We start from the raw sequence: 27772 nt of genomic DNA, 5'->3' as shown, positions 1-27772 counted from the left end.
TCCAGAGGTGCCAGAAACAGGTGGCATGGGGGGGCAGTGCACCACCCCACATTTGGCCCTGCCTTTCATGTGCCACTTTACAACTTTTATCACACTATTGACGCCTCCAGGATGTGTTTTACATTCCATTGCTTGTCTGTGTGTGTCCCTCAGCAAGACATTTTTTATCACTTAAAATTGGTCAGTAGAGTGTTAAGACCCCAGCAATAACACCCACACGTGCGGAGTGAAAAAAAATATCTATGTATGTCTCTCTCTCTCTCTCTCGTAACATAGCGATGTGATTTTTCGGAATAAAACGTCTGTATTTTTTATGTATTTTAATGTCGGTCATGAGGTGATACTTAGAAAGCATGCAAGGTGTTTTTTTAAGGTGGTTTGAGTATAAAAAGTTAGAAAATTGGTCTAAACCCAGACCGCCAGCTTGTAGTACTCCAAAGTAAATTATTTTTTGTATAGAACACTGTTTTAAATAATCCTGTTCGTTTGCTATCAAAATAGGTTGACCATTTTTTTAAATTATTTTAATGTTTGTATTTTAGTTCATTTAGTCTGTACTTTTTACTTTGAGTGAAGTACAAGAATTGATTTCGTTCGTATACTTTGGCCTCTAGATCATTTTTATTTTTATGTGCTACGTGATGACGAACTTGCCAACCCAGTGATGTAGATTCAACAAAATATCAAAATCATTCAATTGGTGTTAATATTGATCCTAAATTGACATCATCAGATGCCCACTTGGAATGTTCGTAACCTCGAAACGTCGGATGTCGACTCCCATCTTCTGTTCCTACCAATACAATTCGAGTGAACCAAACCTATCCAAAAGTAATGATTTCACTACATCAACAAGACAGCCAATACTGAATTATAAGTCAGTTATTTACACCAAATTTCCATTTTTTCTGTTAAAATCAAAGAAACCTATTATATAATTATTATTACTATGAGGACCAAAATGTATGCAGCCAAGCAACGGAAGACGTCATAGTACTACAGTTTATTTAAATTGTATAAATTATTCCTTATTAACTAAAAGCAAGGGCAGGGACAAAATTTTGATAACATTAATACGGTAAAAAGATTGATGTTTTTAATCCAAACATTGAGCGAAAGCGGAACAATGAAAAACAACACACAAGTAAATGGCACCCTCTTGTGGCAGAAAAGTAAACCGCACGATTTCCTTTATTGCACATTCTGTCCCTTCGGGCACAACATACACCCTCTTGGTATACTGAAATGATTTGACTCCATAGAGCTTTTACATAGTTGCGTAAACATTTACATACGGGAGTACATCGAAGACTCACAAACTCCCTCGTTTAAACCTGAACGATTTTTTAATAAGTGATATTTGAGGGCTAACTATAAAATGGCCTTACGTTCCTCTAACATGAGACAGTAGACACACACAAACACTATCACAGGCATTCCTCTTAAAAGTACGAAAGCATTAAAATTCTTTCGGACACATTCAATCTTTAGCTCATGGTCCACTCAAAATGTAATATTATTATTATGATACCAATATTATTATCATTATTAATATGACATTATTATTATAAGATACTTTAGAGTCACAAATACAACAACTAGGTATGTGAAATTCCCAGTGTACGCAGAAGCAATCGAAAAGGCACTCGCTGTCCTTCTCAAAACAAAGTGACATTACATTCCTACACAGCAGTCTACCTGAAGCATTGGAGGCATTGATTGTATTGAATAAGAGCTTCTTCTTCTTTTTTTTTAATCTCACAATTATGCAATTATTCTAAACAGCGTGATATTAAAGACTTAAAACATGTCAGTCGCTAATATACAATAATCAAGTACACGAGTGGAGTGGTCCAGGCGCCACAATGTAAATTGTATTAGGGGGAAAAAAATACAAATTATAGTGTACTCGTTGAAATGATTGGAAATTTGTCATTTTAAAAACCACCAAATTAAATGGTTAATTTATTTGCTGAATTTTCTCTGATTGTGTGTGATGTAAGCACTTTCTTTCCTTGTGGTTCTCCAATATTAGTTTTGTTTCAACAGAAAAGACACATTCAAACTGATACAGTGTGTCAGTATTCAAAAACTGCAGTTATAGCCCGGGAATTTCCATTTGACAAATTTTATATATTTTTTAGACGTTCCAATACTGCCTGGAGACAGAGCGTTTGTTTTTATTTATAGTTGAAGAACCCGGATGCTTTGGCCTGAGGCGCCATCAGCATGCTAGCTTGGTTCTTGTGCGTGATGTGAATCTAAAAAGACAACGCAAACATTTCATTACCACACAACCAGCAAGCTTGCTTCACAATCCAAATGTTGGTACATACTGTGCAGGGCGGCTGCATCCACGGCTCTCCGTCAATCTGCATCGGCAACGCTTTCTTGGTCCTGAGTAGACACAAAGTGAATCGGAAACAGATTAGACCGGTCAACAGCTAATTCTAATCACACGTGGCTTCATGTGTCTTTCACCGTTTTTCCCAAGCACATCAAATTTGTTCTTTTTTGTTGTTGTTAAACTGAACAGTTCATATTTTAGCATGCATTGTAATTTATAGCTGTGACATTTGTGTGGTCACCCCTGAGCACCCAAGGATGGTCTTAATGTGTCTCTTTGAGTTTCACCCACCTGATTGTGAGCTGCGCTGTCTTCGCCAGCCTCACGGCGCTCTTCAGGCCCGTGTAAATTTGACCCATCTCCATGGCGCCTTCCAGGCCCACCACTTCCAGTCTACGGTCGCTTAGATCTGGAGAGCCACAAGAACAAAAATATAAAGGCAGAGTTCATGTATCCACTTGGGTCAAGTATTTGTAGCGGTGTGGTGCCCTCGTGGGTATCAATAGTAGGTCTGGCGTTCCATGTTGTTTTTAAAATCAAGTAATCAGAAAAGTAACTAATTTTCTTTCTTACGATAAGTGCGGCAACACTGATCGACAGCTATTTAGGGCTAAAATGAGAAGTCGCATTCCCTTAGTGGTCTGCTAAGGCAGACTTCTATTCAAGGAGTGAATGAATGTGCCCGATTTCGAACTTCTTATATTTCATTTAGTATCTAAAAAAATACATTGAGGAAGCACTATTTAAAATCCAAATTAACATTCTCCATACATGGTGAATATTTTGCTCAACTTTCGTTGCAACATGAGAGGGTGAATATATTAGTAATAATAATATAATATTTTCACTTTGTCCGAAATAGATCCCTGCCTTAAAATGTGAATGCTTAAGTGCCAATTTTACGCTTTCAGTTTACTTTTCTCCATGAACCAGAATGTCGCCTGACACCAATATGTGTGGACAAAGAACAAAAATAAAGCACTCCATGTTTTTTTTCCACTTCATCTTCCACCTTTTTCATTCAAACACACATAACCTGAAACATATAAATAAAGTTGTATTGTATTGTTTTGTGTGGGCCAAAAATGGCTAATTATGACCTGACTGCGTCATCAAGCCATTTTATGGTAATTTGCTGCCACCTAGTGACTATTTTCTGGTAGTATCAGCAAAAATGCTACACTGCCCCCTAGTTTTATGAAGGTATCATTTTTGGTACAACTTTTGAATTGGGTCTCATTAGATTTTGCAGCAGCAGTACGATGAACTGGTGGTTAGCACATCTGCCTCACAGTTCTGGGATTTCGGATTCTAATGTTGTGTCCTCTTCTGCTTTGATCACCAAGAGTTCAAATACCTTGGCCGGTCACTTTCAGGATTTCGGGGTCCACGATCACGTCGGGCTCGTCCTGACCGCTCGGCCCCTTGACGTCGCCCTTCTTGCTCTCACCCCACAGATTCGAGCCGCCGTGCATGCTGGGAATGTTTAGGACAGCAATGCCCTCCAGAGATAAGCTGCTGAGATCCAACGGAGTCCCGCAGCACTGGCGACACAAGAAAAAAAATGAACAAATGTGTTGCTGTTGTTGTGTTATTGCTGTCTCACCTCTATCGTCAGACTTTCATTCAGTTTCTTGCAGGAGGCTGAGATGGTCTCAGATGTGGCAAATTCAAAATACCACAACTTGTTCTTCATTCTGCACACACGAAAGTCACACAAGCGGTTTGCAAACTGAGATAGTCTCCAAAATGTCACCCGGTCTGACCTGCTGTTAAATTTCTGAGGATGTTTTTCTCTCATGGTGTGAAAGCGATGAGCAATGGAGGCATCCTGTTGGCGCAACAAACACGCATCAGCGAGCCATAAAGACACACGCACGTCCTTGTGGGGGACTCACCACTCCGATGGAGAAGTAGTTGTTGATGATTTCATATGGCACAGGGTCGCCTTTCTCTTCACCTTCCTCCGTGATGACCTGCACACTCCAGCGGTCCATCAGAACCTCAGAGCTCCCCTCGATGTCCTTCAGGATCCTATTCAGGTCCTCACCGTCGTATCCTGAGGTTGAAAAAAAAAGGTTGAGGTTGAAATGACAAAACATCTGCGGAAGCTCCCCACAATCCTCTTTTGAAGGACGTGGCACTTTGCGTTTTGATTTGGCAAGGGTGATTTTAATTGTGTAGAGAAAAGCAGACTCGCTGTTACTACATCTGTCTTAGTTCTGAGATTCGGGGTTCAAACTACAGCTCGTCAGTCTGAAATTAATTGTGATCGTTAGGGATGGGCGAGTACTGGTGGAGTTTTTGTGAAGCCAGCCGATACAAGTCATGAATAACAGTCACTGGCGCCCTCTTGTGGGCGTTTCACTATCAGGAAAAAATGGCAAACATGGCTGATAGAACGTTTTCTAAGTGATACATTATTTTGCACTTTTGTTCATTGATTACAAAATAATCCCAAATCAGAGTGAGTTGATTTCTTTGTGTTTTAAATTCTGCACTGTAGAGTGACTTTTAGCTTTTGTCAAAAATAAACAAAATGTCTTTCTTTAAAATGATCTGTCATTGGTTTAATAGAACTTTGATTTATCAAACGGACTGGTACGGTTACTTGGTGACTCAATATTGGTGAGTACTCAAGAGTTGATTACCGTACTCGTACTGGCGTCGGTCTGAAAAAAAAAAGCGGTATCAAACGTCCCTCGTAATTGTAGGAATAAGTCACACAACATTTCACTTATACATGGATGGACCATGAGTGACGTATGTGAGTATCCGATATCACAGTAAAGGTAAACAGCGCCAATTAGAGAAGAAGCTACGACTAGAGGAAATGCGGTTGTATCTTGAATGACTTCGACATATACAAGACGTGAACAAGATGATGCTGATCCATGTTAGTATGGTTGGACTTTGGCTATATTGAGTACTGACTTTTTTTGTTTGCATCTTGTCACTAATGTGAATCTGTCCGTTGCTGCTATCCATCATTTACCATTTTATCTTTTGTTCTCACCTCCTCCCCACCGCAGGCATCGTGCGAGGTCATTTCCTGTGCCCAGAGGAAGTACGGCAACTGGCGGCCGCACCAGCAGACCGGCTTTGTCTGATTGAGCAAGAGAAGTAGGAGGAGGCAAAATAGTTACTTTGGCGCACATCCAAATTCAGATGTTTTGGCCTTGGCGGAGGTGTGTGCTCTAAGGGGCCTCTTTTGGGCATCAAGCTCACCGATGGCGTCCAGAATCCAGCCAACTGTGCCGTCTCCGCCGCATACCAGGATCCTGTAATCCTGGAGGTTTCTGAAGAAACTCAGGCTGATCAAGGGACAACAACAACAACGACTTGATGAGCATGTAAACACAACAGCACGTACTCACTAAAAGTTAAAGGCTCTCTGACATTTTGTACCTGACCAACTGTTGAAACACATATTGTGAATTTTGCTGTTCAGCTCCTTGTTAGCAAACAACAAGCAATACAAAAACGAATAATACACTAAACAACTGGAGATGTGCAGTCAAAGGTCAAACAAAGTTCACCTGTAATGTTTATAGTCCATTTTAGGCTCATCCAAAAATCTTCCTAAATTTTTGCTCAGTAGTTTACAGAAACTTTTTCGAGTGTTTGCATCATTTTTTTTCCAGCATCTGCAACTCACCCCGCAGCCGGCCCACCATTGGAAAGGTTGTACACCTGCCGAGGGTTGAGCAAGTACTGAAACTTACGTAGGACCCTGAAATGCATAAAAAAAAACTTGAAAGCTGCGTGACCTTTTAAAATGAATTAAGATGTCTCATGAGGAATCATTTTTAGTCGAGCTTTTCCTTTTTTTAAATGTGTAATCTCTTCACACTTCTTTTGAGTCAAGTTTTGAGGTAATATATTCCCAAGAAAAGAGGAATTGTCATGTTTCCTTTGTCTTCTTGTAGTTGTTTTAATCACATGGAACAATTTGTGTAAGGCATGTCGGAAAGGGGCATGCATTAAAATGTCTCGATTGATAAATGATTGTGTTTGTCGTTGAGGCTCACCTTTCCCCCTGCTTGCCTCCACTTTTGGGATTGACAAACACAAGAAGAGGGTGTGTATTGGGCACGGGGCTGATCTGTCGCAGAAATAAATCAAGTGGACATTCAAGTTTTTTTTCTAATCATTTCACGGGATTTCAAGAACATACCTGAAGGACTTGTCCATCGGGTGTTGTATTGAGCTCGGCGTCATCCAACTGACCCGAGCAGCCGTTGTTCGATCTCTCCTTCAACCCAAAGAGAACACAAAATGTTCAGATGATTATCTATCCATGTATCTATGTATCTATCTATCGCTAGCTAGCTAGGCTATCATCTGTCTAGCTAGCTAGCTAGCTAGCTATCATCTATCAATCTATCTATCGCTAGCTAGCTAGGCTATCATCTGTCTAGCTAGCTAGCTAGCTAGCTAGCTATCATCTATCAATCTATCTATCGCTAGCTAGCTAGGCTATCATCTGTCTAGCTAGCTAGCTAGCTAGCTAGCTATCATCTATCAATCTATCTATCGCTAGCTAGCTAGGCTATCATCTGTCTATCTATCTATGTAGCCATCCATCCATCCATCCATCCAACCTTGATGACGGGATAGACGGCCCATGGAGGCAGGATGTGGTCTCGGAGTGGGCCGCACGTGCACTCACTCGGCTCTTGGTCCGCACACGCATCGTGGCGCTGGGAAGCCGAGCATGATGTCAAATGGAAAAAACAAAAGCAAGAAGCATTCTTGGATCTGTGTCTTTTAAGTCACTCTTTACAACTATTATTAGTAGGGAAAAAAATCAAATAACAGCAATATGTTGACTAGTTGGTTGACATTCTTCAGCAAATGAATTTTGGCACAATGTGCCTAAGAGTAATAATGTAGTCATCATACAATATATAGATTAAGTATTGAAACACATTCCATCTATAGAACATAAAAAGAGTTGCCATGACAGCAGTTGTCTATATGGGAGGTTTTCTGTGATGTTTCCAATCTCTGTTCTGGATGACCACAAAGGTCTTTTATGGCCTTTTTCTCATCCAAGCATGCCGAGGAGCTTGCCTTTTGTGGACAGAAAAGGGACCTCCTCCAAACACAGTTGGACAATTGCCCAAAATGTCTTTTGTCTTGACCGTCCACAAAACTATTCATCCTAACCTACATGAGATCAATCACGCACAGGCCTTCCTCACCATGGAGTGACACCATACGCAGTGTTTGCCCGTCAGGCCTTGGAAGCTCTTGATCTTCTTCTGGCACTTGTCGCACTTCCTCGATTCACAATTGCCACTCACCCAGTCGTGCGCTGGAACCTGGAAAGGGGAATGTCTCATTTGTGGTGACAAGGGCAGAGAGAAAAAAAAATGCCACGCAGCCCATTGAGGTTGGCATCAAGACAGCAGCGTACCCCTGTTTCTTTCTTGGACTTCACATAGGTTCTGGCGCAGGGGGCTGGATTCCTGTTGGCGCATCGCCCGTGGACTGTGTACTTGCAGCCTGTAGATTAGAGGTGGCAAAAACACTAACAGTCTGAACATCACTAGTACAGCTAAAAATATATATTTATTAAAAAAAAGACTGAAAAAGTACTGATTCAAAATCCATAATGAATCAAAAGCAAAACAGTAGACTGAAATGTAATTTTTGACTTCTATATCCGTCAATGGCAGTGAATGTGTTAAGTTAAAAAGTAAGAATACATGTTGACATTTATTTAAATACAACAGCTTTTTTTGATAAATTGGCACAATGGGGGGAAAAAACTGCACACAAACTAGTTCTCTCTTTTGTTAATTTACATAAAGCTCGATTTTATCTCCCCATATTGCTTTTTTTTTTTTTGCTGAGGTTTAAATGAGTAACATGACTATTTTCCAAAGTAAAGAGTAAAAAGTACAAATAACTGACAGGAGTTAAAGAAAACAGATATCAACTAAAATCGATTCATGTGCCGTTTCCACCGCTGTTGGAGATAAGAACATCCTCTAGCGTGATGACGTACGCTCCAGTTGTGCGTGTGGAGGCCCGTCGCACCCTTGTCGGGGCTGCGGTTACTCACAGGTGCAGCACAAGCCTTGCTTCCTGAGACCCAGCAGCATGCAGTGGCACACGTTGCAGTAAACAGGCTTGTTGAAATGTTTCATTCTCCACAGGTGCTGTCCGTCGGTCTGCGTCATCTGGGAAATAGCAAACACACGGAAAAAAAGGACAAGGTTATTGAATTTGTACGCTTTGAACAACCACGCTAAAGTCATCCGCAATTCATCTCGGGGTACAGGACGACATAAAGTTGCGTTCAGTTCAGTTGAGCTTACGCTCCCGATGCTCTGCGGTTTTGGTAACAACGCAATTCCTTTCATAAGTGGCCCACATTTCACACTCCCTCGCGCTAATGACATTGCTGATTATGCAGAATGTGTCATGGCGCCCATTTGCATCAGCATCAGCACGCTAATCTTCTCAAATTGTCCACACGAGATTATCAGGTTGCTTTCAATCTGTTAATAGGGCAACAAGTGCTTTTATCCAAATTACAATGAGTGAAAATGCTTTTTTTTTTTTTGTTTCTTACAGCAGGTGAATCCATCTCAACGCCTGGCTGTAAATGGCTATAAATAGCCCAACAGGGCGTAGAGGTCACTGTATCTTTTGCGATTAATTATTGATACGCGCCAGACAATATTTTCTGGTAAAAAAAAAAAAAACACAATTCCAAACATCCCTGACAATTTATTGTATTAACATTTATAGTTTTATGATTCCCAGAAGGAGCACTAGAAAAAATGTCTTAATTTCCTTTTTCATTTAAACATTAAAAAAATATCGATATGTACTGTATCGCCGCACAGTATCATGAAAATATGAAAATCATCAAAATATAGGGTTAAACTCAAAATTTGAATAAAAAGTTGATACAATGCATAATGCATTTTTTCATTGTTTTACTCTTTGCATTTCTTTTTACACAATGTGACAATTAAATCTTAAAAAAAGTGAGATGTTTGAGGCGCCTTTTTTTATTCCGCCCCGCCTCATTCATTGTTTCAACCAGGCGTGGGCAAACTACGGCCCGGGGGCCACATGCAGCCCGTTAAACGTTTTAATCCGGACCGCAGAACTTGCAAAAATTAAATGAATAAACCTTGTTAATGTTTTATTTTCAAAGGCATATATATTGTTTTCATGCTTTTGTTCACTTTCATTTAAAATTAAATGATTTTTTTTCTCAGATGAGGTGAGTTTACCAAAACCCTCCATCCATCTGCTCCTGGTCCGGCCCCTCTGTCAAATTTTAGAATCCATTGTGGCCCGCTAATCAAAATGTTTGCCCACCCCTGGTTCAAACAAAGTGTATTGTTATTTCCCCAAAAAACTGACAGCGGTAACAATGTTCAATGTTTTTAAATTAATTATGTGCTTTTGCATTTATTTATTTTTTTGTTGATCTAACTTCCATTAATTGACGTAGGAAAATAGCGTTGCAGGTTAATCAGTAATTTCCAGCCATGGCCAAAAGCTCATTTATTATCTTCAGTTTAATCCTTTTAGTCAATACCATCATGACAGAACGTGTGCAAAAAAAGCACGCTCGAGCACTCCCATGTCGATGATGACATTGGTGCGCTTGGTAGTGCAGAGCGTGTAAAACGGCCTTCGAGACGACAAATTGGAGGCAAAGGCCGACAAGGCGTTGGCAGGAGCAATAAAAGCGTTCGCGTCATTTACCTTCAGGCCGAGTAGGACCAGCAAGGGGACGTTGTTCATGCCTCCCTCCACCCACTCCTCCAGAGAAACAGTCCCGCTGCTGTCAGCATCTATCGCAGTCATCATGTCCTTGAGAACCTGCGGGAATCTCTCCGTTATCATTTCAACTCCAAACAGGTTTGTCCTCTTGAGGAGCAGTGTCAGGTTTTTTGTTGTTGTTGTTGTTGTTGTATGCAAAGCTTATCAGTTGACAAACAACTTCACGGATCACAATGTGGTGCTTCCAAGTGCAGCGGGGCCACCGCGAGACTTACCGGCCGGAGCTCTGATACATCCCATCCCAAGTATTCAGCAGCGTGCATCATCTGGGCGATAATTCTATCCACTTCCTGCCAGTGAAGGAATGGAATGAAAAGCTATCAGAAGCACTTATCTACATTAACATGCAGAATTGTTTTGTGAAATGGCATAAATGCATTTCTAACAGTCTGTTCCCTCCATTTCGTAGACTGCAACGGCTTCCAGTAAGGCAAGGAAATGTAAGGAAAATGTATTGATATAAAACAAACAGAGCAGCGTAAGAGAACAAATGAATCGTATTAAAATTACAACATAAACATACATTGTCAAAATTCAAACGAACACACGCACAAAAAAATTCAAATGTATTTAAATTACAAGAAGACCACAATATTTTAATTAAGCTTAAAACGATCATGATCAAAGGAATGTGGAAAAAAAAATATTTTAACTGGATTTAAAAGCATTTTTACTCGGAGCTGACTTCACTACAGTTGGCAACTTATTCCATTTGCATGCGGCATAGCAGCTGAATGCCAATTCACCAGATTTGCTTTGAAAAACTGTAACTAGTTCTGAACAGCTCCAGGAGATACGTGGCACTTTCATGTCACGAATAATGCATTTTTAAATCTTATTAATGAAAATTTAAGTTAGTCGCAGCAGTCTGTTGAGTGGCCACTAAAACGCCGTGTTACGAAATACAGTGCCCACCACTGATTTAAAAACATTCTAATCTTTGCAGACATTACTGACTGATGTCTTACCGAGCTGTCCAGGACGCCGTTGCCGTCTCTGTCATAGAGCTTGAAAGCAACTGAGGAGAAAGGAACAAACCTTAACAATAAAATATAAATAAAAACAGCGGCCGTTTTCTGGGCAAGTATTGGACTTACACTCCAGCTTGTCCCGAGGCTGACCATCCTCCAAGAGAGAGAAGTAACACGAAACATCCTTTAGAAAGACCTCCTCTGTAAAGAGAGATCAACAGAACAAGGTGGATTGTAAATGCAAATACATCCAGAAAAAAAAAAAAGCATGAATTAAATTAAAAAATAAAAATAAAAATGGTTGTTTGTTACAGTGCCCTCGCAAACCAGCCCCTATTTCATTATTATTAATTTTCTTCTCCATTTACATATGTGCTAAATATTATTCTGACATTGTGCTGTTGGTAAAATTTATCGGACTCGTCTGAACATGGTACGAGACAGTATGAAACTGCTTCAAGAGTGCTGATCCGTGCGTGAATTCTTACTGCCGCTGTCTTCCTGGGCATTTTCCGAGTTCTGGAAAGAGCGGAAGAGTCGCTGGCACAGATCCGCTGGGAAGTCGTCCACTTCCAAGTAAGTCTTCAGGAAGAGACGAAATCCTTCTTCATCGATGCACTGGAACATGGAAAACTTTGAATGAAATGCGTGGGGGGGGCATTGAGGCAGCTTCGTTAGAATGGAAAATTACAGTGCTCCGTATAAAATAATGAGATTATTAGACTATTTAAAATAGCCACATAACAAATTTCAATAATTATTAATTATGTTCTAATTAAAAAAAAATCATTGAGCCGGTAGAATTTGTGAATATTTTTTAATTAATTTTTTAAAATTATTTTTAACTCGATCACCCACTTATTTGTATTTTTTTTCATGGCACTCGTAATATACTTTAGTTATTCAATCATTTTTGCTCCATGCTTATGTCTGACAATTAGTTTGACAGAGAGCTCTTCTATACTTCCACAGCATCGTTGCGTAACAATGGGGCTAATTTACCTAAATAATCATCCCACACTCTGCTTGACCTATGAAATGATCGGCGAAGGTGAGCAGAGCTGCATTGTCTTGTTGGCTGCATAGATGAGCGTTTGCCAAAAGATGAGCAGCGGCACATAGAATTGATTGCTTGTTTAATATGCTGACGCTGCTAGCGGTGTTTGCGTTAAGTGCCGTGTCCATGTGCCGTGCATGAGACGGGGCTGCCCTGCAAAATAAGAAATAAGAATGCTTCCAATGCACCAATTGCGGATTACGACGCCACTCTCACTTGGATTTCAGGCCCTCAAACCCCCTGCTGCAAAAAAAATCTGAAGTTAGTGCAGTGGTTTGATGCTCTCTCTGGCCTGGTATGAGTGAATTTCATGATTGGATGCTGGAGGGTTTAAACCAAACTCCCTTGATAATGCTGAACCACAAACCCATTTCTTGATGACGCCGATGCCCTGCAGTGCTGCCCCACAAATAAATAATTCGCTCACTCCAAAGCCACGAAGACATTTAACTGGAATTTTGTGTTATCCGAATGCGATGTAATGTTCCGTACTCTGTGTTACCATCCGTTTTTCGAAGGCTTTCTATAACCTCAAATATTTGTGCTCACCGCCAGGCCGCCATGCTGCCGGAGATTTATTTCATTTCTTTTCATTTTCATGAGGAAAATGAATTCCCGAAAATGGGACGTTAGCGGCCATCAGGAACGACTACTTTAGCTGACTGCATAAATGTATCCGAGTTCTGAGAGCAGCCGGCGACGGTTCGCTATACGTGGGCCTTAGACGAGGACGTCATTTACATCTGCAATCTCGGTGGAACGCCGGCACCTTTCACAAGAGTGCTCAGTTGACACCATCGTCAGCTTTGAATCTCATTAGCCGGTTGTCAGGCTGTTCATACGTGCCCACGTAAGGACGAATCTGACACTTCTTTTCTGCATGCTCAAAGTTGTCACGTGTCAGAACTTGAGCAGGTTTCAAATGTTCCCGCCCCATCCCGTGCACTCACCTCTCCGTGCCTGTGCCGGGACAGGCGGCCGTCTGCATCGAATTCCCGCAGCACATCTTTCACCTTCAGGCTGCAATCTGGAAGAGGTCGCACAAGGACAGGCAAAGGCAAGGGCAGATATTTGGAGAGCTGAGCAATTGACAATATTCCTCATAGATTCTTTTTAAAGCGGTGCTACTTTCTGATAGCTTTTTTGGTTTATTGGAGAACTAAACGAATGCTTGCGGCAAACACACAGATCAGTCGTGTCCATTGTAATTCCACGACTCGGTCAAACAATTTAATCAGGGCAGCTTTGTTTATAAGATTTGATTGTACCTTCTGCTAATTAATGTATTATAATGGTGCCAGTTTGACCATGGAATGGAATACTTCAATCATTATTATTATTATTATTTTTTTTTTATTATATCCTACACAAAAAACTGTGCGGTGGACATCCATGATTTTATCAGTTGATTTGACCACAACTAGTTCTTCAGCCAGCAAACTTGTTAGAAAACTTCACAAAATTCAACTTAAAAATTCTTCACAAAAGAAAAAAAAAAAAACTCATTTGAATTCTCCTGTCTGGTGTAGAGTTGTGTGTTCAGACCGAAAGCTCCTCTAGATTTCAGACACCACGAGTGCAGGCGAGCGTGTGAGTGGGTGGAAGTGGAACATGAGGCGTGTGTTCGTTTGTGTGGGGCGGTTCGGATAAAGTGTCGATAAATGTACTCACATTCAATGTACTGCTGTAGCTGGATGAAATCGACAGGGTTGAGCTCCTTCACCTCTTTGCTGGCGGGGGCGGACATGCTGCGCGAGCTCAGGTGCGAGATGCGGCGAGGCAAAACTGTGGAGACGAGAGACAAGGTAGGCGGAATGTGGCCTGCTTTTGAAAGCAAAGCAAAAAAAAAACTTTTTGCACCTCGCAACGAGAACATCTATGACACGCAATATTCGAGTGGTTGATTTTTCCATCCATGCCGTTTCTATCGCTCTTGTCCTCATTAAGATTGTGGCTTAACTGGAAGCTATCCCAACTCCAGTGGGGTGAGAGACGAGATAAACTTTGGACTGGTTGCCAGTCAAATCGCAGAGAACTTGAGACAAACAATCATATACAATCACAGTTTTTGGAAGGTAAGAAAGACACGCTCATCCAAGGGTGGGCTGTGGCTTTTGTGGATTTGGAATGAGATGACAGAGTATAAAATTAACATTTTGAGTGAGTTGATTTTTGTGAGGCAACACGGTGGGCGACTGGTTAGCACAATGGCCTCACAGAGCAGAGGTCGTGGGTTCGACTCCGGCCTTCTTGTGTGGAGTTTGCATGTTCTCCCCATTCCTGTGTGGGTTTCCTCCGGGTACTCCGGTTTCCTCCCACATTCCAAAAACATGCACGGCAGGTTGATTGGACACTCTAAATTGCCCCTAGGTATGAGTGTGAGCGCGGCTGTTTGTTTGTCTCTGTGTGGCCTGCGATTGGCTGGCAACCAGTTCAGGGTGTCCCCCGCCTACTGCCCGAAGACAGCTGGGATAGGCTCCAGCACCCCCGTGACCCTTGTGAGGACAAGCGGTACAGATAATAGATGGATGGATAATTTTTGTGAAGATTAAAAAAATGACTTCTTGCACTTAATGTTTTTGTCTTTTTTTTGTTCAATAGTTGTGTGCCATCCTTGAATGCTAACATGTATACAGTGGGAAATAAAAAAAACTACAGCATGTAAATCATTTATTGTTGTGTTAGGATAGTCGTGGTATATATCATGAGCACATATTTTGCTTGTGTTCATGTCTTTCGTCCATATTCAAACCATAAGTGTGTGGTCCTATATGGCTCCCAAAAAGGGCTGAAGGAAAATTGGGGCCCGCTTCAGCATTTAAGATGCGCATCCATGCACAAAGCACTATTCATTTGGAAATTTTGAGCAGCATCCTCACTAATTCGGTTCCACTGAACAGCCTGTATTTGCATTGTCATCATTAATATTAAACGATGATCCACTACAAGCTGTCTCCCCCAAAGTATGTCAGGCTAAAAGTGAAAGTGACTCTCGAGAGTTGATGAGCCCGAAATAATTTTGCATTTTCTCATTGGCCGATAAAAGCTCCGCTAGATCGCGTGAGATGTGTTTTAGGCTGAATCTCGGGACTCTCACTTCACCAACCGCCGGCAGCCTCCACTAACCAGAATCAGCCAACACATTTGAAGAGCCGCACAAAGTCGAGGATTGAAATGTCAAACAAGGTCCGACGTGGGCAAGGAATTGACACGTGACTCACGAAAGAGGCTTGGAAGCCATGCTGAGATCACAATGCAAGGAGATTCCTTAATGGTGGGAAAACAAACGAGGCAAACGTCATTAATCATCGAAGAGGCGGAAAAAGAGGAGAGGAGGAAGTCCCCATCCTACACTGATGATGACTAAAGTTTAAAGTGCTGCTGTCTGACAAAAAAAATAGAGCACAAAAAAGTCAAACGTGAAAGGATTGCTTGCTCGCCCTGGACTCACTGAAAAGGTTTGCTGTGTCTCAGGCTTAATTCCCTCCAAAGGTCAGAAGCGTTGCCTAGCACGTTTGCGACTGACCGAGCGGGCTCGCAAAGCACGGATGGCCAAGCGCCACATGAAGGAATCATGACGGGATCGATACCGTGGATGCGATTCATCTAAAAATCAGCAGGGCGGGTGGAAATCAACTCAAAACGTGGGTGTTGATGTCTCAAGTTTACTTTCCTCAGCATTATTTTCCGTCAGCCACTTTCAGTGTCATTCAGTCCATCAGCCTCTCTGCAAGTCTTGCAAATGACCCCCGAGGAGAAAACAGAGAGGTGGGGGGAAAAAAAGCATCCCAGAACAAACGGCTCTGGAAAAACAATGGGGCCGACTGATCTGGATTAGTGAAGCAGGTCTAAATATTTCATTGTGGGATTTGCAGGAATGTTGTGGACTCTTAATACACGCCACATGACCACGCTGACCTGCTGCTTACACGAGGGGGGTTTAACACGGCGCCAGGGTTCATTCTTGTTTTGGCATTTCATTGAACTAGGACGCAGAATAACAAAGACAATTTTGACGGCAATTTCAATTAATTATAAAAGCGTTGACGTGATTTACTCAAACTCATGCCGTACAAGTGAAGCACCAGCGACAGAAACTCATTTCAATCTGGTCACTAAAAGCAAAGTGCTTCGCTGTGTGCTGCTTAGAACATTTCAGCTGCCCGATGACTTGGAATGCTAATCGTGAACGCAAACAAATAGCATATCAAGCGACTTGCATGATTTGTTTGGCACAGTTTTCATGCCAGATACCCTTCCTCCCAATACTTGTTTTTATCATCCGAGCCTCGATCTGTGAGGATTCAACAAAGACCCATGTCGACGCACAATGACACATGCTTTTAGCTGCCTGTTCATCTACTTTGTGCTGCTGCAATGCGGCAAAAAGGCTCCGATGGGACAGAAATTTGTCCAACCAGCATGTGATCAGTCACGAACTGACAACCACTCCTTTCCCCCAGTAAACACCCACACTGATGAAACTCAACAACACTTTGACTAATTCAAAACCAGGAAAGAAAGCGGTTTCATTTGCAGGGTCTAAGCCAGTTCATATACTCTGCATTCACATATAAGCCAAAAACATGTCATTTGCATGCCAGGCCAGTAGTTGGCGGTGTTACTTTGTGAAGAAACACTAATAACACAAACTAACGACGGCAAATTATATTTTGAAAAGGCTTCATCGGCATTTATGTGAATTTGTAAGTCTTGTGAGTTGGTTGGACACATTAGCAGTGTTGTAAATATTCACATTGATCGTGTATGTTAAGTGTTAAAAGCGCCAACTGCACAATGGGCCTTTGCATTCAAAAAGAATTATCCCGTTTCCGGTGGTGGGGCCGAGCGTTCCTCCACTATAGAGCATAAATCGGTTAGTTTTCCACACCAACTCACGCTTGTCTGTTCAAACCAAGCCTTTTGTTGCGTGAATTTCGGCAAAATGTCTTCAAAGACAACCATGGCAGTGTCGTCGTCATCAAATCAATGCCCTGAAAAAGAAATGAGAATAGCCACAAGCAACATCCAATATTGTTGTGGTGGTCACTTAGGTGGACACATAAAAAAAGATTTTTGGTGCAAACTTGTGAGTTATAATTATATGAATTGGAAATATTTTTTTGCCCCTCATATGTTGAAGACAATGTTTCTGATGCAAAAGTGGCATTTTGTCACTTTGCAAAGGGCACAATCTCTGTATGCGACGACAAACAGATGAACAGCGTGGTTCACTCCCCCACGTTCACCAAGCACCACTTTACATTACAAAGCCGGGAGAGCATGAGACCGCCCCCGTCCGTCTATTGTATGCAAATTTGCAACTGAAATCATTTGAAACTCGAAAAGCGGAGGAATCATTTAGGAAAAAATTTGTGCATTATCAGAGGGGGGGGGGGGCTCTCTTTTTTTTAGTAATCCTGGACACTGACAATACAATGATGTTGGTAGAGGTGGGTGTCTGATCAGATTGCGCAACTTCTGTCTGGCCCCAAACGTCTTTCAACCAGCAGAGGCGCTGTTGATTCACTCTCACGCTTACCTCGAATCTGGCTAATTCACTAATATATAGGTAAATCTTAACCCCCCAAAAATAATGGACAATCCATTCATAGTTACTTTTCCCAATTATTTGTGAGAGGTGCCAATTCCTAATCCTCACATTTCATGTGGAGTCCCTTTTGTGGATTCAAGATGAAAGATAACGATTCTATTTCAAGTTAGTCCACATTTTGTCATGAACGAGGGTTTTCTGGTGACTAATTGGATGGCGGACAAAGAACTCGATCCTCCCTCGGGGCAGCCCAGTCTGTTTATTTGTGCAGACTTTTGGCCTAAAATCAAAACCCACGATACTGTAGTTTGATGAATCGAGTTAAAACAAACCAGATTGGCACCATCAATTTCCGACCAAGAAGGAGCTACAAGACGACGACTAAAATAGAAAATGTTGCCCTACTTGCCGGGAGCCCAGTGGATTTCAACATTCAGACGATTTGTATAAGTAGTTATGTGTGCACTGAAATGAACCCTGACAATCTTGTGACCTGAATAAGGTAACATTAGATGACGTAACTGCTAGACATTCATCCAGACTTACATTAGCTCCCATCAGCCTTTGACAATGACATTCCAGAAATATGTCAAAATTAATGTTGAAATGTCAATTACAGTTCGAGATGGGCACGTTACACTATTTTGCTGGTCCTTCTTCCGTCCGCGATCTGGGCATCCTTCCGTCATTGTCCCTACGGACCAAAACCACTTGCATCATTTCTTAGTCCGTCCTTAATTAAAAACTTCTTGTGCCGCGTCCACAAAATGGGCATCCGTCCGGAATAAATGAAACTGACGGAATGCCCATATCTGTGAATCACTGCAGGAATCAATTTGTTATCATTTTGATTAGATATCTTCCAAAATCCTCCAAATCATCACACACGGACAACAACGGTCGGGGTAGAAAGCGGTCTCCAAGTCGGCCGTGTTCACGCCCACAACTGCGCAAATCACCCTTTTTTAAATGTCCCGACGTTGAACGTGTCTGCAAAAATAGCCAAATTACCGTGTAGAATTACACAGGCCTCGGCACTAGATTCTCAATATAAAAATAGAGCCACCATATGAATAAAACACCGCTAAATGAGTGACAACGGGAACATGGCAGCCATGGTGGAGGTAAGAACTGAGTGTTAATCCCCCCCCCATTTGCATTTTGGGTCAGGATGAGCTTTACACCACCCCATTCTGAAGATGACAGGGTTTGTCTTTCTCTCCAATATGTGTTGTTAATACACAGCATTGCGGTCGGGCTGGTTTCATAAAAAAGCCTTAATTAGGGTGAAATCTTTTCTGTTCTTTTCAATGGGGGAAGGGGATTGTTTTGTGTTGCGAGCATGGTCATGGAACAAATTAAACTCATATCTCAAAGCACTATTAATTGATGAAGGCAAAAAGGGGGAAAGAAGGTAAAAAGATTTTGCAAAGTGGAGGAAAGCTGGAGAAAATCCACACAAGCAGACAAAGAAAGACTACACGTGAGATATGGAGCCGAGATTCCAACCCTGAACATAAGAATTTTGAGGCAGATGCGCTTCTCCCTATGGCATTTTTTTTCCCTTCCAACAAACTAGACATTGACCAACGGCACTGGATGATGACTGGCCTGAGAAGTTCCACGAAAAAGAATTCATTGTAGAAAATCCAGCAGCAGCCAAAGGTCAAATTCTGGACACTGCAACTGTAATATCATTTGGAATCCAACCAAAATTTGGGCAAGGAGTTGACCAGCATTTAGGTTTGACTTGTCTTAGACAAAAAAAGTGCAACTGTATTGTAGTATTCCTGAAGTGGTAAATGGACCACCAGTAACACTTTAATCAGAGATGCTAGTAAATATTTTTTTGTGCTGATTCCCAATTCGCCTGATAGTTTTTTTTTTACTCTCACGCACCAGGTTTTCATAATAATATGAATAATAATCTAACAATAATATAATATGCAATATAGTAATATATTCTGTTATATTTATGAATTAAGAGTTAGGTTCAGCAAAAGGTGGAACTTTTTTTTTTATAAACGTCCTAGTTATAAATTGCAAAGCCTAGCAAAATCCATACTGTGCAAGCTTTTATAGGTCAACCCTCAAATCAAGCATGAAAATATCTCCAAAATTTGACGTGCTAGGAAAAAGGTAAATATATTTTTGGGATCAGTGTGAAGAAAATCTACATTGGACACATGAATATATGTCTGCTTCAATTTTACAGTTGACCCGTGTTATTTTCCGTATTAAAACATCCCTGTTATCAGCAGCAGCCATAAAACAAGCTCTCGACAAGAATCATTTCAAGGTGCACACCGGGAAGACCTTTTTTTTCCCCACACGGCTGTTTGCGCAGGCTGTTGTAAAAGCCCACGCCTCGTGACGAGAAAATCTGTTGTTGTGCAACCCACAAATGCCACTTTTTCTTTCAGAATAGAAAGACTTCTTTGAATAGAAAAAAGCTTGATATTTTCCACCACCTGCCTCACTGGAGCGAGCGCAGATAGCGGCGGAGGCGGCGAGACGGAGGACACATTTGGTTGCTAAGGAGCGTGTTTCCCTCCATTAGCAGCTGAGAGCGCCTCTGACTAACATGTGGGAGGCAGGGGAGGTGAAAGGGAGGGAGGGGGAGGGAGGGGGGGTGCTCTCAGAAAGCAGAGTAAAAAGGGGGGGAGCCCGCTAGCAAGAAGTCTTCCCTGAGTAGCTCCACCTCCTCCTCCGCCTACGCCAACCTGATGCGGCCTTTCAACCGGAGGCCCCACTCTGCATTCAACATGCAGATGTGACTGGGTGACTCATTGCAAAAGCAGAGGGAACACTCCCTCGCTATTTTTTACATAAAAGCTTCAGTTGCGATTTAGGAAAAAAAAACAAAAAAACAATAATGACGATGTAAAACACAGACCTGAGGTTGTGTTAATCCTCAAATTTCAAACCAATTCTGCTGCGCCTGCCCTGCAAGTGCGGTTCGTTTGGCCACGATAACAAGTGAACTCCGGTGCACACTAAACAAGTGGACCGAGAAGCACAGCATAATTTGGGGGGGGGGAAACGAGCACATCACACAAGAAGTCACAAATGCGATCTAATCAGATTGTGATAACATTTGGTCCGATGATAAAAATCATGGCAGCATGTCTTCCGCCCAATTCTCAGGTTTCGAATCTCCTGAGTTTGCATGTTGTCCCAATGCTTGTGTTTCCTTTTAAATTTGTTACATTTTTTTTTAACTTTCTTCCTGACGAGAATACAGAACTATGAATGTGAACGCAGCCAAAGCAACATTTCCCGCTTTGTGCAGCCCTGTAACCACGACTTCCTCTGCTTGTTTGACATTTTATATCTTTTACACAAGCTCATAATCTCTCGGAGATACGCATTGTGTACATTTACACAACAGCCCCCCCCCCTTTTTTTTTCAAATCTTATTGAACAGACAGCAAAATTGTCAAAACAATTCACGTTAACAGAATCATGCCGGGCCAGTAGTTGGCAATGCCACTTTGCAAAGATACACAACACACATGCAATGCCTTGTCCTCATTATCCAAAACCAAATCTTTTGCGTAGCCTTAGTTAAATATATATGCAGGTTAAAAATGTGATCAATGTAATAACGCTACAAATGGACAATTTGATGGAGAATTGTTACAAAAAAAAAAGTCTGCTGGTGAAAACACATTTATACTTTTATGAGTTGGTTAATAGGAATGAGCATCTGACTGAACGATTGGAACGAATTTCATCAAGCCAACATTCATGATCCTCATTTGGGTCGGAGGTGAACTGGAACCTATCCCGGTTGACTTTGGGGAAAAGGTGGCGCGCACCCTCAACTGCTTGCCAGCCAAATGATATTGCAAATACAATATATACAAAGAGCCATTAAAAGCTACAGAAAATTTCACATTTTTCGTTAACATTAGAAATATATTTTGGGAAAGTGGGCATAAGCATGAAAAACTCCAAACAGAACGGCTGGAAGCCGGATTAGAACTCCAAGCCTCAGAATTGTGAGGTCGTCCTGCAAACCATTCACCCACTGTGCCACTGATTAATTATATAATGGCTTTATTATTATCTTTGAATATAATAAAGAATCATAATGGGCGGTGGCCGACGGGACAGAAGCATTTGACGCTTGCTTTTTTTGGAATGAATTATTCTTGTTTAGACCGCAAACAAGTTAGTCTGCTCGTTGCAGCCAAGTAATGCGCTCCATTTCGCCTCAAGACAGGCTTCATCAGCATGCGCAGCCCAAAGTACGGTCATAAGGAATCCCAAGCAGAACTCAACGGGCGGATGATGTAAAGTCGGCCAGGGCGATGACATAACGTTGATTTTGAAAATATAATAAAGATGAAAGGAATAATAATGCCTTCAATGAATTGATTCATGCAATGATTCAGAGGGTTTAATGCCGTTGTCCTATTTATGAATGAAAAATGATACTTCCACGGAGCTCAGAATATGTTTACACCTCGATCTAATGAACCCAAATCTCTTTACACCACAACTTAGACCGGCTTTCAGCAGGTGTCAAATTGAGTCAACTTTGGCGCCTGCGCGGTTAACCAAATTCCAAAACACTAAACTAGGCTTGCGATGGCACAAAATTTAAGGTGCGCAAGAATTGTCTACAAAAGTAGAAGTGTTTTCATTAAACAAAGATTTTTCATTATGTCGATCTAATACAGGGGTGTCAAACTCATTTTTGTGGACGGGCCACATTGTCGATTTGGTTTCCCGCAGAGGGCCGTTATTACTGTGAAGCCATATAAATGTATGATCACCTTAAGTAATCACATACACACACCAAATTGATGGAAAGCCAATTTTGAAATCAGAAGCTGGTAAGTAATTGTTGATTCCACATTTTTTCAATTTATTTAAAAAGGAGAGGATTGGCAACATCTCAGATCTCCATGTTGTTAAAAGTGAAGAAAAGGAGCTAGAAACAGGAAGTTGACGAACACGATTTGCCCTTTGTGGGCCGCATAAAAAGAGGTGGCGGGCCAGATATAGCCCCCGGGCCTTGAGTTTGACACCAGTGGTCTAATAGCGGATTCCTATTTAAGTACATCCAAATTTAATTATTCATATGAAATATATTTTCAGTTCCTTTCAAATACTTTGAAGAATCATCATCCATTATTTGATAAATGAATCATTGTATTTGGTGCGATACGATGCCTAGTTTTAGAGTAAAAACCTTTTTTTGTCAGACATACATTATGTTGTGTGTGCGTGAGTAAAACGCTTGAGGTTTTCAACATTATGCAAACACAGCAGGGTACAAAGATCCTTTTCGGTCCAGTATCAGCTCATGATGTGCTTGCTTTGCGACCTCTCAATGCAGAGATTGAAAAAAAAAAAACATGTCTGTTGAGGAGCGGTAGCATGCATGGCGACATTTGACGAGAGCGAGAGAGAAAAAAAGAAAGCGCAGTGAAATGAAAGAACACAAGAGCAGCAAAAGAGTCACAGCACTGTGAATCACAGATTTCTTGGAAAATGAAGGGGAGGAATGGTTGGCCGCCTATCACTCTGCAGTGTGACTTATGTAAGAGCTTCTTGTGGGGGCAGCCTTCTGCTACATACGACATTAAAAATAAGAAGGAGGGGGTGAAACAACCTGCTCAGACTTGTCATAACAGCCACTTTGCTTTTATGGTGGGAGTGCGCGTGTATCGGGGAGTCTCGCTTCGCCCGCCCACGGATCGATGTGCAGCAGGAAGTGAAATGCAACCTGAGCTGGTGGTTGGAAGTTAAATACTGTACACCGTGCGGACAAAGGTATTGGGACTTGCCACCTTCAGGAAGTGAACAGTGGAAAGCAAAGTGGTGTTTGTTGCTTGAATAGCTTGTGGGGATGTTGAAGTGCGTCTGGGGGAATGTTTGACGAAAAAGCTTTTTGAGCGCGGCCTGTTCGGCCACGCCAAACTCATCCAAGCACGTCTTTATGGACCTTGCACTCGGAAAAGAAAAGGGCCTCCCTCAAATTCTTCCCACAAAATAGAAAAAAAAAATCATAGCACAAAATAGCTTTTTAAGAATATAAATTCAGATTTAAGGGCTGTGGTCGGAATTGTTTGATTAATTAATTATGACAATGCTTTTGTTCAAATGGCGTAAGTTAGTCGGACTTATTCGGGCTTACCATATTTAGGATTATGAGAACAGCCATCAACTAATGCTCAGTTTTAATATGATTTATCTCTTGATTATGCTTACCATTTTTTTAGCCACTCAAATGCAATCAAACAAAATCCTATAAAGTTCATTCGGAGGTTCTAGGATATTTTTATTGTTTTTTTTTTTTTTCCAACGCCGTAGTAAGGGAAAAGAAACATCAATAACATGGAAGCTGCTACAATTGGGAGTTTGGCGAAACACATTCTTAAACATTCAAATTCATCGAAACAATGAAACTTTCTTTTTGATATTTTTATGCTGAGCCAAGTCGTCAGTTCATGAAACCAGGGAGAAGTGCTGTGACTAATATTTAGACCCTCCCTTTAACCATCTAAATAAAGAAGGAATTAGACTTAAACAGCAATGAAAGTACAATTCTGGATACAACTTGTCTCATAGGATTGCCAAATAAGAAATACGCGTTACGTTATATTTTGTTATTAACGTATATGTGTTAGTACGTATGATTTTAGTACTCCATGTGCAACATGACGGGCAGCAGTGATCAAACAAAAGAAAGCGAAAGCTAAATATCAGTTGCGGTTTAGAGAAGTTCAACATACAGAATTACAGTTTTTGTATTCAGTGCTGATGTTGCACCCCTGGATAGAAGACGGACGTCACATGACATCATCTCTTGGCGGCGCATAGAACATATTATTGTCAAGACATTTTTTTGACTGGACTTGACTTTAATTGTTATAAACCCTTAAACGTTTTGATTAGTCACGGTATTCTGATTAAGATTGCGCTTGTGAAACATGAACTATGCAGTAAAATCTACCGTTTTTTATTCATCTCAGGCGGCGGACATTTTGCCACTTGCTGTCAACTGAAAATGACCTCAGAATGCCCACAGGCTCAGGTAACGACCAATCGTGTCACACCTGTTTTCTGGGTTTGGTCATGTGATGTACCCCGCCTCTGGCCCAAAGTCAGCATGACCCTCATAATGACGAGCACTATCGCAAATGGATGGAAGATCGACAGTAATGTATTCGGTCAAATGGTGGCTTGTGCCTCTCACAGCTAAATCGCCTTAATAGCATCATCCATTTCCACAAACAAAAGTTGGACGCCGAATAGAGCGTTTCCTAATGTTTATCGAGCCAAGGCACAGATTTTATCATTGAAAAGTCTCATGGCACACCACCAAACAAAATTTTACAATTAAAAAATATATGCTAAAATAACGGGGGACTTTGTCTCAATTTTAGGACAAATACTCAAATGAAAGTTTTAAACTGTTTTGTAGAACACAAAGCTGTTGTTCTGTTGTATGAAGGGCAACCGGGCTGATCCAAAGGATTAGTCTTAATTGTCCCTTCTATGTTGAAGTAAAAAAATAATAAAGTGTTCTAACTATCACTGTAAGTGACTGGCATAAATACATTTTAAAAAGATTATTTGTGGTACCTAATTAGTAAATAATAAATAACTTTCTGACTAATTTTGTAAAAAATGATTTCCCACAGTCCAATGACTGGAAAACACCGCTCTATACTAAACACCTACAATGGTTCATGATAGCATCATTATCACAACACACCACCTGCAGAACAGATAAAGCTGAACTTGACATGGTGTTCAAATAAAAGGTGTCAGAAAACATGAAAAAAAATACGACGTCCGCTAACTAGGTGCGAATGAGCCTTACTGGAGGGGTGTGGGGAAATTAAGTTTGCAATGTTTTTTGGGCACAAAGGTCTTGGAATAGAATGATTCCAAATAAGACACATAATCGAGTAGTGATGAGAGAGAATAATGCGACAAAGTGTTTCCCTTTCATTGAGAGGCTGTAATTCATATCTATGGACAATTTAGAACATACCATGCATATTTTTGGAAGATAATTTAGAATATTCAACCCCCAAACTTCACAACTGTGAATGTGCAAAGGTGTAATATTTAATTATTGACACAAATAAAACATCTTTATCACTAAGATGCCTGGTACTCACTGCAGTTGAGTAAATAAATGTCCATATTGTTGTATTGCACTGGAGAGGGGAGCCCTCTAATCTCGTTGCACACTTGAGTACAATGACAATAAAGGGATTTCTATTCTATTCTATTCTATTTCTATGAGGAAATACAGGAGCTATTTAATAGGTTACAATTCAACACAACTACACAGCCTAATAATAACAAGCCCGGAAGTCTCCAGAGATAGTGTCTAAAAACTGCATACGCATGACGCGGAGTCCTCTCGAAATAGTCTGGACCGGCACGTGTAACTTAATAAGAGTGGCAATAACATAACTGTATGGCAAAGACAACTCAGACATGCACCGCCTTAAAAATGTCAAGTGGATTACTGTGTTGTAACCTGCTACGAAAAACAAGGAAACACATTTTATGATAATGGGTTTGTTGAAAAAAAAAAGTGCATTTACGTTTCCGACGTGCTGCAAGAAGTCGCGCACTCGCGGCCGAAACTTGCACCGAGCGGACCGGACCGGCCGGCGCGGACGCGTCGGTTCCGTTGAAGTTCGTTACCTGTCTAAAGTGTTGAGCCGGTCGGCTGAACTTCCGAGCTCCTGAGTGCCCGCAGACTTTCCCAGGAGAAGGAGGAGAACCGGAGCCAGTGAGCCGGGTTGACAGCGTCTGTTGGGGCCCAGCAAGCAGGCGCCGCCTCGGATCCTCCTGCACCCTCCCTCCCTTCCAGCTGCATCTGCGTGAACGAGAGAGAGAGTGAGAGCGCGAGAGAGCGAGAGAGCGAGAGAGATAGTGAGCGAGAGAGATAGTGAGCGAGTGAGAGAGCGAGAGAGAGCGAGAGAGATAGCGAGAGAGCGAGAGGGAGAGCGAGAGAGAGAGAGAGAGAGAGTTGCATGCATGCTGTGTGAGGTCAGGTCACAACTTTATTTCAGTACATTTCACACAAGTATGCTCGATTTCCCTGAAGAGAACATTGGCCGTTTTGATCCAGACTTGCTGACACAAAATGTTTTTGTTTTAAATTAGAAAACGTGTAGTTTGGTTAAATGAATAGATTGTTGTTTCCCAGCATTTACGGAGGTGCCAACTACATAAGAAAACTCTGACAGCCAAGAACATCAACAAACAAAAATGATGCAAAAAAGAAAAACAAAGAAAAAAAGAATATTTACTCAAATTTTGGCAATTGATGATAATTCACTTGTATGAATGACAATGGGTGGATACACAGCTTTGCACAATACAAAACAATACAACTTTAATTATATAGCGCATTTCACGACAGCTGGAGCTGTAACAAAGTGCTCTCCAAATGGTGTAATATAAATTAGCGGGAAATTAGAACACAAATTAAAACACATAATAGTTACTAGAAGAACAGCGACAGTGTCACGTTGAGTCAAAAACTAAAAACTAAAAATGTGTTTTCGAAAGGGTGACAATTGACCTGTAGCGAAGGACCGGCACAGGTCAATTGTCATTGTTCTGTCACATACAGTAAACGGCAGGTGTGGCCAACCAATTGATGGCAGTGGACTGGTAGACTCCGGACAGCTCCCGAGTCGACCGCAATGGGGGTAGGGGAAGAAAAAAAAAAAAAAAAGATATTTTGTGATAACGCCCGTTAGTCCACAATTCTTCAGCAAAACCTCACTTCCTGCCCCTTACACCGTGCTGAAACTCAGTTGATTTCTGTTCAATGGTCAGCGCTTTGCACTCCCAAACCAGAGACATGGTGGCGGCATAAGTCTGATCCTAGAGTAGGGAGGACGCCGCAAGAGGAAAGCGCCATCGGTTAGACAAAGCCGCCACCAGTAGTGGTTGAATCATGGAGGCTGCAATTTGACACTGATGTGCACTGACCTTAGAGTGTACTTTTAATTCCTTTGGAGCTTGTTCTG

At 41.4% G+C, this 27772-nt stretch overlaps 1 protein-coding gene across 2 annotated transcripts; it reads right to left on the bottom strand.

The window, feature by feature from the left end:
• Window positions 1-988: 988 nt before the first annotated feature.
• dgkaa (diacylglycerol kinase, alpha a) lies at window positions 989-26610 on the bottom strand. 2 transcript variants are annotated; one of them, XM_088291049.1, is made up of 24 exons: window positions 26433-26610; window positions 13865-13978; window positions 13144-13220; window positions 11625-11805; window positions 11263-11337; window positions 11134-11183; window positions 10381-10455; window positions 10088-10204; window positions 8421-8538; window positions 7770-7858; window positions 7555-7674; window positions 6952-7050; window positions 6525-6602; window positions 6379-6452; window positions 6006-6080; window positions 5576-5661; window positions 5364-5453; window positions 4246-4406; window positions 4114-4178; window positions 3954-4044; window positions 3705-3891; window positions 2639-2756; window positions 2337-2397; window positions 989-2261 (listed from the first exon to the last, which is right to left on the bottom strand). In XM_088291049.1, exons 2-24 carry the CDS (start codon window positions 13938-13940, stop codon window positions 2181-2183), a joined length of 2244 nt encoding a protein of 747 aa, XP_088147175.1. In that variant the 5' UTR covers window positions 13941-13978; window positions 26433-26610; the 3' UTR covers window positions 989-2180. The 2 variants fall into 2 exon arrangements, with proteins under 2 accessions (XP_088147175.1, XP_088147176.1); XM_088291050.1 differs by having other exon boundaries at window positions 11625-11754.
• Window positions 26611-27772: the final 1162 nt, after the last annotated feature.

The sequence above is a fragment of the Idiotropiscis lumnitzeri genome, chromosome 3, assembly GCF_059441095.1.
Source record: "Idiotropiscis lumnitzeri isolate Australia: NSW breed Sydney's pygmy pipehorse chromosome 3, RoL_Ilum_1.0, whole genome shotgun sequence".
Lineage (NCBI taxonomy): Eukaryota > Metazoa > Chordata > Actinopteri > Syngnathiformes > Syngnathidae > Idiotropiscis > Idiotropiscis lumnitzeri.
Note: the sequence above shows the minus strand (reverse complement) of the source record. Positions and strands in the feature narration are given on the sequence as shown.